General features: G+C 44.9%; 1 protein-coding gene across 5 annotated transcripts in view; it reads right to left on the bottom strand.

The window, feature by feature from the left end:
* Positions 1 to 6,483: 6,483 nt before the first annotated feature.
* The window catches only part of SIN3A (SIN3 transcription regulator family member A), an 83,621-nt gene continuing 78,596 nt past the window's right edge, over positions 6,484 to 11,508 (bottom strand). For 4 of the 5 annotated variants that reach the window (XM_061594803.1, XM_061594802.1, XM_061594800.1 and 1 more), the window contains exons 19-21: positions 11,390 to 11,484; positions 10,213 to 10,438; positions 6,484 to 9,427 (exon numbers count right to left, since the gene is read on the bottom strand). In XM_061594803.1, coding sequence (XP_061450787.1) covers positions 9,197 to 9,427; positions 10,213 to 10,438; positions 11,390 to 11,484 — 552 coding nt within the window. In that variant the 3' untranslated portion in view covers positions 6,484 to 9,196. The remainder of the gene's footprint in view (positions 9,428 to 10,212; positions 10,439 to 11,389; positions 11,485 to 11,508) is intronic. The other variant, XM_061594804.1, reaches the window with a different exon arrangement.

Here is an 11,508-nt window from a genome sequence, read left to right as displayed (position 1 = left end):
TATGAAGAGAATGTTTCCCATAAGAACAAAAACACCTTCCTTGATCTGGCCAAAGACCACGTACTCTGGTCTCCTCTTCTCACAATGGCTAACCAGATGCCTGTGGGAAGCCCACAAACAGGACCCGAGTGCAATAGCACTCACCCCACTTGTGATTTCAGGCAACTGGGAATCTACCTCCGACAGTGAAAGTGAAACACAGCCATCATGGCTAGTAACCTTATCCCACCCTGCTCAGCACTGGTAGCACAGCAATCAGGATTCCCTGGCCAACAAGACCTGAACTACTGCCAGTCTGTTGTGTAGAGATATGTCCGTTCTGTTTGGAGGACACAGTAAGAATTAATATATATTAGGGTAATTAGTTGTGTATGAAGCACAATACGTATACGCAGCATTTGCCAACCTGGTTCCCCCCCCCCTGCTGTTTTGGACTACCGTTCCCATCATCCTCAGCCACACTGATGAGAGCTGTAGTCCAAAACATCTAGAGAGTGCCAGGCTGGCAAAGGCTGCTACATAGCATATAAATCTGTTACTGTGTTAAGAATGGACATGTGAAGGCTCAGGAAAAAGGCAGAAATATTTGGGGGGAAAGGCACTTTTTTTCAGGGACAAATGGGGGATAAACAGGGAACACCCAATTTTCCATTTTTTTCCTGGGCCTTCACACCTCTAATAAACAAAAAGAACTTAAAGCAATAGAAATGGTCAGCAAGAAGCAACTGGCTCATTTTTTAAAAAATGGTGTTGCCTCCTTATTTCATGACCTACTGGCTGAGCCACTATGATTTACCCAGAGGGAACCAAGGCTGGCGTTAACTGTAATGCAGGGATGGGGAACCTATGGCCCTGCAGGTGTTGTTGGGCTCAAACTCCAGTCAGTCCCAGCCAGCATGGACAATGGTCAGGGATGATGGGAGCCCAAAACATCTGGAGCGCCACAGTTCCCCACCCTTTGTTGTATAGCCCAATATCATTTTGAACACATGCCAAGGTGGCTCTTGGGATGATGTGGCTCCCATGACGTTGCTGGACTCCCCTTACCAGCAGCATGGCCAAAGGTCAAGAGTGATGGGAGTTGTAGTCCAACATCTAGAGGGCCACAGGGTTCCCATCCCTGGTTGGCCCCATGCTTCTCCAGCCTCTTCAGCTCTGGACTGCTTCAGCTATGCTGTACTCCAAACAAAAGGGGAGAGTAACCAGCCATTGCCCTGCTTGGTCAAACTAAAGGTCCAGCTAGTCCAGCATCCTGTTCCCAACAGTGTCCAATCAGATACCTCCAGGAAACCCACAAGCAGGGCTAGAAGGTAACAGCTCTCTCTTCTTTGGCCTACAGAGGCTGGTATTGAGATATGGTACTTCTGAGCATCATGGGTCCAGTCCAGTTAGCTAGTGTGGTTAATGTCACTGGTGGACCTGTCATGAATTTGCCTGCTGCCCCATTTAAGAAACATCTAAGAGGGGTCATTGCCACGTCTAATGCCATATCAATTTTGCCTTGTACCAAGACAGGGATGGGAACCTATAGCCCTCCAGATGTTGTTGGACTACAGCTCCCATTATTCCCAGCTTTTGGCCATGTTAGCTAGGGCTGATGGTTGTTAAGTGTCCAGCAACATCTGGAGGGCCACAGGTTTACCATCCCTGCACAAAGAACTCTTTCTTTGCACAGCCCACAATCAACTTAAGGAATTTGTTGTTGAAAGGAAACCTGTGTTCCCTACAGACAATAATTTTTTTTTATCCCTTGTTGCCTAGCAGATTATATCTCAGCATCTAGTTAAAGAGCATTTGAGGTCAAAGCACATTGCTCACACCATTATTCTACTGTCAAAGGAGCTGCCATGCGCAAGCTTCTCTAGTGCAGTTTCGACGTCTGCAGTTGAAGACAGAAAGATCCACTTGTTTTTTTCATGGATTACTGACTACTCAATCTTAATCTCCACAGCCTAGTTCTTGAAAGCAACAGACAAGGAAGGTAGACCTGTGCCACTCCTGAACACTACCACTTTAGACTGCAGCTGGGGGCTCATATGAAGGAACACTCCTCCATACCAAAAAAATCTGTGCAGATAGAAATCTAGTATGTCGAGAAGGTTCCTACCATCTCTTTCTCTGTGTGGAGATTTTTGTTGGTGGGGGTATACAAGGGCATTTGATCTATTAATAGAATGATAACACCACTGAAATTTATATGAAAATGAGAAACAATTTTTATATCCAGAATAACAGGCTTCTTCTCATCACCAGTTTCAAAGCCATTCAAAATCTATGCCTCAAAATGAATGCTTGGGAATGGTTTCCTTGAGTGACTTTGAAGATCACATTGGTGTAGAATTTTCAGCACAGCTCCTTAAGCTGTTTGACATTTTTTCTTGTTAGGGCAAACCGCTGCTTCATCTACTTTTGACCCTGATCCCTTATGCAAGGGGAAAGTGCTTCTCGACTAATTCCAAATAATACTGCACACTAAATGCCCACAACAGGCACAGTGGCCTGTTAAATTAAGGTTGAATTTATTCAGGCTATGTTAATTTTATGAGTACTTGGGACTGAGCAATTATGGGAGGTTCCCCCCCCAAGGCTTGCCATTAGGATGCCAACCTAATTAGGGGGCTACTTAGCCAGGTTTTGTTTTATTGTCTGGTATGTTAAGAGGGGGGGAAGGGGGCATGTGCCACTGAAGATGCACAACTGTGTAAAAATTGTAGAGAAAAGTTGTAATTTGGAAAGACTTCCAATGATTTAAATTGCGACCGATTCCAAAGAGCAAGCAAGAGAGCGAGCTTTAAGTTTCCCATCGTGCAGACTTGGCACGTTGGAAATATATGGGAGTTGTTGCTTTCATATGGGATGAAGTCATGAGGGCTGAGCATCTATTATGCCCCTTGCTGGCAGCCTACCATGCCCATTAAAAGCAAACTTCAGCGTGACCCCATTCATCAAGCGATGAGCTCAGCTTTACACCTAGAGAAAAGGGTGAGAACTTCCAGATTTCCTGGTGTTCACCTACTTGGAATCCAATGAGTTTCCTAGTTCTTTGCTGCTGCTAGACACGCTCAAAAACATTTGCTGCCCTATGCTGGTGAGTAGGAGTAGAGGTGCTTGCTGAGTCAAGGGAATACTTATGTGTGAAGAGACAGGCAGCCACAGCTAACGTGCATGCTTTCTTTACACCCTCATTCGCATAACTTCCATAGCATATATCTTCATTTACTAGGAACCATGCCACTGTTAGCAGGAATATACACACAACTTTGGGAAAAAGACTAAAAGCAAGCAACTAATATTCAGGCATACTGGAAACAGCTTGTCATTTAATGAAGTGGTGTGTAACCACGCACAGTGCAGAAAGATGCTCGTAAGAGTATACTGTGCAACCCTGATGAGTTTGAGGACTTGAGTACTTGTGCAAAACACCAGGCAAAAATACACCCTTGATCAGCAAGACTGTGATGTCCCAGTTGCAACCAGACATCAGAAGATGGCTTAGTCAGAGCAGGTAAGGTTAGGCTATACTTGCAGCTCCCTGATGTGTTCAGCTCCAAGGAAACAACTTGCATTGATGCTGCCTTAAACTCAGTTGAAGCCTTTTAGCTAGCAGCCACCAACCCCTCCGCATCCATGAGTTAAGCAGGGATGGGCAGGGGAGGGAGATTTAAACCTCACCCCCCCCCGCTACTCAGCTGGAGCAGGGAAGAGGAACCTGCAATAGGGGTGAAGATGAGAAGCTAACAGAGTGGATGGGGAAGCCCCTGTGGGTCACATCTGTCCCATAAGCCAGGTCTTTCCCACCTATGCCTTAAGGCAGGGGCAGAGAACCTTTGGCCTTCCAGATGTTGCTGAACTATAACTCCCATCAGACCAACAGAATGACCAATGGGCAGGGATGATGAGGGTTGCAGTTCAGCAACATCTGAAAGGCCAAGGGCTCTCCAACTCTGCTTAAAGGGTAACATTCCAAGACAGTCCCCACCTTCTATGCTACTTGCGCCCTGCAGAACAGGCACTGGGGAATGCAAGACCCCTTGTGTAAATATAGGGTGCCTACACGTCAAGAGGAATCTGTCACAGGGGTTTTCATCTCTGGGGGGAAGGTCATACTCAAGAGGCTCCTGGATGACTCAGGATCAGGATTGGGGTCAGAGCCTGAGTTCAACACCTCTGAGGCTTGCATCTCTGGTCTTCCTGTTTCAGCTAGTTCTTTTCCACCTATGCATCACAGGTATGTAAGGTTGGCTACGTCTATAACATGCAACAGTGGAGGTGAGAGGGAGCAAATGAGGACAAGCAAAATGTTGACTATCAAATGTTAACTTTGACTAGTCTTTTCAAGTACATTCTGTGGATGATTCCCCTACCACCACTGAAGATCGTATAGGGTATAGGACCAGGCTTAAAACAAATTGGACACTTGCAATCATAAAGCCTTCAAAAAAGGTATCCTGGGATGCAAAGATTGCCTTGATAGACTCCAGTTGGACAGGGAAAGACTGGACACAATCACAATCATTTCTAGTTGTCAGGGGCCCTCTGCTGACTATCATAAAACTTGCAAAAACAAAAAGCGTCTCCCAACCTTCTGCTGCCATGCAATCATTTCCATCGGTGCAAGGCAGGGAGTCAGATTGACAGTCAACATCTCAGATAGCTATACAAATACGAGACCATTTTAGCGAAGATAAATGGCTATTAAGTGATGCTAGATAAAAATGGAACCTCTGCATTTAGGAGCGCACACTTCTGATCACCAGATAGAGATGAACTGTCTTTCTCCCACTCCATCAAAAAACCTTCCAGATATATGTGGCTGGTTGCTACTGAAGACAATGGACCAGACCAGGAAGACTTGTAGTCCAATCCAGAAAAAAAAAATCTTTATAGAGTCAAAACTCTCCCACTCCAGCCAGGTAACTCCCATAAAACCAGACTTTGAATTTAGATAACTATTTTAAGTATTTGTAGCTGTAGGACATCTGAAGTAGGGGAACATGATTTAATTATGCTGGACTGGAGTGAACATCTACATAGATGTTGTAGGAAGAAAATGTAAATATATTATATGGAAAGTAGGCCTAAAACCTGACCACCAGAGGACCCACACACATTACTATTAACATCTCTGCTGAATTGGGCAAAAACTGGTCATTGCCACATTGTATACTGTATTGGGTTAAGATTAAGCTATTTACAGCAGAGCACAATGGCTCACATGATTCTAAGGTGTGGCTTAGATTCTGTAGGGCAACCACTATCACAAATGAATCAGGGAGCCCATTAGTTCATTCAGTCCAATGTCATGTCTGCAAGCTGGAAAGTTTGCCCTGAAATCATAAAGATTTTTGAGTCAACATCTCCAACTGCCAACACTACATTTGCTCTAACAGAATGGAACTCTTTTTAAGGCTTGTTCAACACATTCCATTTTTCATGTGAAAAATTACAGCCCTGCATTATGTAACCACTGGTAGCAGATAAGTAGGTTTGGGAGATTAATCAAAGAAGCATCCTAAGGTTAAAGAGAGACCTAGCAAAAGTAGTACCTTCAGCGCAGTTTCTATGGTTGATATAATAGAATTTTGTTGACTTTCCCCTCATTAAACTACATGGAACTTTTGCATGCTATTTTACACCTCCAGTGAAGACATTCAGTCTGCCAGCACAAGAAGCGGTGCATCTACATATAGATCTTCATTTGGCTGTATTTCAAAGAGATGCTCAGCTTTCTATTCCTTAAGAATGCACATTCAGAGAAGCTGAAGACAAAAAAGTAGAAAGGGATCTGAATGTACAGAAGGGGGAGAAATTCAATCAAGAACCTTTCTAATTGGAACTTCCTGAACCAAGACACAAACCAAGACACAGGTATCGTTTGAAATGTGCACTTCTCTAAATTTTGCAATGCTGTTCTCCAACCAAAAAGAAAAGAAAAGCATACAAAAAAGGGTATGTATTAAGGGAAAGTGCAATTGCAATGGAATCAATTACCTAGAGAGGTAGTGAGCTGTCAGACACTGGAGGCATTCAAGAGGCAGCTGGACAGCCATCTGTCGGGAATGCTTTGATTTGGATTCCTGCATTGAGCAGGGGGTTGGACTCGATGGCCTTATAGGCCCCTTCCAACTCTACTATTCTATGATTGCATATTAGTGAAAAGAATGCGCATAATGCATTTTATGAGGGAAAATTGCTTGCAAAAATGCATATATTGGGCAAAATTATGTACAAACTACCATAACAAGAGACATGCCCATGAATTGTCATGTGAAAAAATTCACAAAACAGATTTACAATCCCAACAACTGAAAATGTGTTTGTTTGCTGATGGGTTTGTGTACTGAAGAGAACCGCCCCATTTGCAAAGTTGCATGCCAGAGGCAAGTGTATAAAGATCCCGCCAGTGTCTTGCTAGTTTGCCCATCAAGACTGCACTAATCCTTTCGGCTGACCGAGTGTGATCAGGAAGGACAACGAAATCTGTACACGAGTAGCCCTGATATTTTAATGGAAATACTGCACTACAGTCAAGTTTACAACATCTGTATAGAAATCATCACATGAATAGGTGGCAAAAAGGATCACATTACAGAATACAAAAAGCAATTTAAAATAAGAAGGAAAATATTTTGCTATTTGTACAGGCCAGGACCAGAGCTTGGAGCTCAGATGTCAGACATCGGGGTGGGGTGAGAAATGCTGTATTCTGAAATCCTACTAAAGGAAGGAGGTGGCCTCCTTTATTTTATTACCGAGTGTGTTTTTTCTTACCCTCAGATGAATTGGGGGGGGGGGGGAAATCCACCCTGCTCTTTCTGTCCTGCTCAATATGACACTTGGGCAAATACTCTTGACAAAGCAAAGGTGGCTGTTATTTTTCAACTTTGTAAAAAGTCTAAACTGAGCTTTAAGTATACACAGAAGAGAAACATCTGAGAGGATGCTGAGAGCGAGGAGCAGCACAAGCAAAACAGAACAGGACACAGTAGCGTTGTTCCCCCCCCCTTTAAAAGGGCAAGGGAAAGAGACATGGGTGAGTTAGCTTATTGCTGGCATACCGTAAGAACACCCCAGCTGGGCTCTCATTTACTGTTTTTACTATAACCAGATCTCCCATGTGCAAACTCACTCCTTAATACAGGCCCATGTGCACCTCCATTCTGCTGTCTCAAGCTACCGGGGGGGGGGGGAGAGAAAGAGAAACAATTCCTTCACTGATCTTTCCCTCTCCTCTCCATTTCTTTGCCTTGGACCATGACAACACTGTTCTGAGAGTGTGGACAGCTACCCGCATGGAGAGCTCTGGACTGATTTACACTTAGCAGGCCTGGGGAGAAAGCAAAAACCAGCAAGCTTTTTTTTTTTTAATATATAGGTCTCTTGGCTCTGTCACTTTGTGTAAGGGACCATTGCCTCCCTGGAGGAGGGAGGACACAGGTTCATTGCCATTTACAAAACCCACAGCAATGTCTTCTGAAGAGACACCTCCATATCTTCCATTTATGTTCATGCCATCTACAAAAAAAGTCCCTGCTTGTATATGTTACTAGGGGAAACACAAAAGACCACCCATCTTGTTTTTTATGGCCCTGCACATGCGCACGCGCTCATACACAATCACACACAGTGAAGCAGCTCTGCCAAATACTGGTTTGGTATTTAAGATAAATTTTCTTCAATACTGAGAAGAAACACACAAGAAATCACAATCACCCCAAAATAGGGAGCTCAGCAACACTTCCAAAAAGTGCAGATTCTCTGAGCTGGAAGACTAGGTGGATAAACAGCTACCCACCAAAAAAATTGCCCCCAAACAAAAAAAATTAAAGGATTCTGTACTATATAATATATTTTCGTATATCAAACAGGCTGCTTGAAACAGAGTCATTAATTTATTAACCACAACACAGACATTCACATCCTCTCTCTTTTACACAGACACCTCCTTTCTCCCCTTTTTATGGTGAAGTCAAAAATACAGTTGGGTCAGATGCCTCCCTGCCCTCAGTTTGTAGCAATACACCTCTCAGAACAGGGTGAGGGAACTGGCAAGCACATGTCTTTATCTGGTAAGAACCAAGATGTATTATTATTAATTTTTGTATTTTTGTAATTTTTTTTACAAAAAGAAACAAATTTCCACACAAAGCACTACAATGATAACTCCCTTTGGTAGAAAGTGTAATAAAAATGTCTCTGCCACTCTCATCTGTAGGTACTAAAACCTGAACCTGAAGCCACCTGGTTCTAAGGTACACAAGAAGCTAGTATAGTTATACTAGCATGTCAAGCATACTTTTTCTTTAATAAAAAACAAAAAAAAATTGACAAATATGTACATTTATTTACAAATAAAGGGGGGGGAACAGTTTAAAAATGGTTGTTACTTTTGTGAAAGCCTGTGTGTCTGTTTAGGTACTGGGTGGATGAGAGAAAGTATTTCTGTGAAAAGCTGGTGCATGGCACAAGGAGAGACTAGTAAACAAGCAGGTACCAACCCCCCCCCCCAAATAAAACAATAGTTCCACTGGCACTAACAAGGACAGAGTGATCTTAATTGGTTTATGTAAGTCTGGAGTCCAGCTTGCAAGGAGGGAACCGGAGAGAACAATTAAGGGGGCAGTAAATTCATGAGCCGATATTTCTGATGTCTGGACTGCTGAGCCCAGCAAGCAGATGAAAGATTCCAGAAAGTCCAGTGCCTAGTCTTGTTGAGGCAGGAGAATGGGCATTTCTGGGACTCCCAACTAAGGTATTCTGGCCATAAGACTTTTTTTCCTTTTGGGCAGGGGGCTGCTTAAATGCACCAAATCTTGTCAGGCTGTTCAAAGCACCCAGTTGTCCTCGATGCCCATATCGTTGGAGAAAGCTGCTGGTGTGTATAGGCAAGGTGGGTTTCTCTACAGCTACCTGGACACCCCCACGCCCCTCTCAACATGGCGGCATGTGTGTTGATCTCAGCCTCACGGCGACAGTTCCAACTTCAATTTCTCAGGATTGACATTTTGAAAGCGACCCCACTGGGGTGACAAGATGTACCAGCTATGAATTAGTCAAGAAGAAGTGGCCGTTGTTACAGAGATACACAGCGAGGGAGGGAGGGAGGGGGAGGAAGGCTTCTTCCTTGTTTTCCTTGGCGCACACATATGAATGTGCATCCCCAACCACTCTTACATTTTCTTCTACCCCCTGGAGTTTAGGGCGTCTTGAACATCGTGCCATATTTGACGCGGTATTTGTTAATGCTCACAAAGTGCAGGTCCTCTGTATCGCAGGTAGTGGTGCAAGGCACCAAGCCTTCTAAGCCTTCCCCCATTAGCCACTTGCTTGTTTCAGCTGCCATTTCACGGGTCACGTGCTCCTTCGTCCATCTGTCCACCCAGGCCTGGAACCGCTGGTGCAGCCTTTTGCTCACTCTTTCGTGGGACTATGTGGAGGGGAGAGAACAAGAGAAGCCTACAGTCACCAGCTTCAAAAATCATGCAACAAGACCTCAGTCATATATGAATGTATGTCTATTACATGTACAACCCTCCTTTCCTCCGTGACACAATCTGTGTCAATTTAATGGACACAGGTTTGCTGCCAGCAAAAGGAATTGGCTTCAGTGACACTTATTAACTGCATCACTGAAATGTTTCCCTTTTACTGACAACAAGGCAAGGCATGCAGAATACGGTGTTCCCCTGTGTACTGACTGACCAGATCCAGACACCTTCCCCCCACCCTGGGGACATAAATGCAGTTGATTCCATTTTCTTTATACATGATGGCTGACAGTTACATTTGTGGCACCTGTGAAAAGTCATGTGCTTTGGGGCAATATGGAAATTCTCTCTGTGAAGTTACATTTCTGAAAATCCATGAACACATGCAAGGACCAACTGGGGACACACAGTGGCCTATAGCTTTACTGGGTGGGAGCAAGTGGGTTAGTATACTGTGTTCTTGGCCCTAACAAAGCACCTGCAGTGAACCAGGAGTAGCTGGGAGCTCCTCATGTTTGGCACCAAGACATTTAGTGCCTGGAGCAGAGCACCCAGAATAGCAGCCACCCTTCTTCTAATCAACACAGCATAATCCATGGATAGGCCCACAAGCAGACGACTGCAGGGGAAGTGGATTAAAACCTCATCGTATCCTGGCTATCCACAGCTTTCTCCTTGGGGAGAAGCCACAGGTACTCATCCCATCTCCACTGCTCAGGCCTACCTGATGGGCACGAAGCAGAGCAGTCCTCCTATACATGTAATCCTCCGATTTGATCACATACACCATCTTGTAGGAATTCAGTTTGAATTTGCATTCCAACTTGTCCAAGCTCTCCACGTTCTCCAAGGGTTTCTTACTGATCCCCTCCTTCCCGTCCTTCTCCTGCTGCTCCCGACCCCGCTGACACTTGCGGATCCGCCTCAGGTTCCTGTAAAGCAGAGAGCCCCTGCTGGAATTAGCACCCGCCTCCCTCATCGGGCTGGATGTTGTGGCTCGTGGGGCCTGCTCCTCAAAATCCATCACACTGCTCGTGCTGAATGACGATAAGAGTGTAAGGGTTGATTAACACGTTAACATTGCCGTGGTTGCCTGCATTCCCCTCCGCTTGCTGAAGAACGCTGGGGAAGAGAGCGCATCCCCTTCTGGCAGAGTTCAGCCCAAGCTGACAGGGAAAGGGCGATTCTCAGGTTGTGGCTAAAGTGATGCTTGCCCTGTAGTGAGGAGAAGAACCTGCAGCTACACGTACAAGTTTTCTTCTGACCAAAAATGAGATGTTCGATATGCTACCAAGGCACATTTATTCAGAGAATGACCACAAAAGCTCATGATTATGTCTGCCGGCTAGCTGGGTCAGTGTGTGCAGTGGTGATTTTTCCTCCTTACTGCAGGGCAAGAATTAAATCAACCAGTCCTTATGACCCTCTCCTTTCCTTTCTGCTTGTGCAGAACACTGGATGAAGGGCCTCTGCTCCCTTCCACAACAAGGAAAGGGAGACATAAGAAAGCTACGGCTGTTTTTAATGTGTGAATCAGCACTTAGCCATAGCCATTGGAGGGGCCTCAAAGTTGTTTACACAGCCTGCATCTAATGCAATCACTTGAAGTTAAATCAGGATTGCTCAAGCACACACTAACCACCTCCCCAACCTACAATCCCTTCCCTTACCATAGACTTTTTGTTTGGAGGGGGGAGGGCATCTCAAGTCACAAGAGCTGAAGCCCAAAGGGGACTCACAGGCCATTAATAGCAGTAAGCAACTCCCACAACGTGCTTTCCAGTTAAAAGTTTCCTACAGCGAACCCATGCAATGGGGCAGGGCTATGATCTCCAGAGGAAAGGCATGCCTCAAAATGGCCAATTAGCACTCAGAGCAACATGCAATCTCAGTTCACTCACCTTGGCAGAAATACTGGCTTCTGGGCCAGCTGTTCCCGCAGTTCAGGAGAGGTAGAATCAGAGTTGACGTACCGATCTACATAGTCGGTCCAGCGCTGAAATGGGACACAGAATAAAGA

Source organism: Rhineura floridana, chromosome 14 (genome assembly GCF_030035675.1).
Source record: "Rhineura floridana isolate rRhiFlo1 chromosome 14, rRhiFlo1.hap2, whole genome shotgun sequence".
Classification (NCBI taxonomy): Eukaryota; Metazoa; Chordata; class Lepidosauria; order Squamata; family Rhineuridae; genus Rhineura; species Rhineura floridana.
Note: the sequence above shows the minus strand (reverse complement) of the source record. Positions and strands in the feature narration are given on the sequence as shown.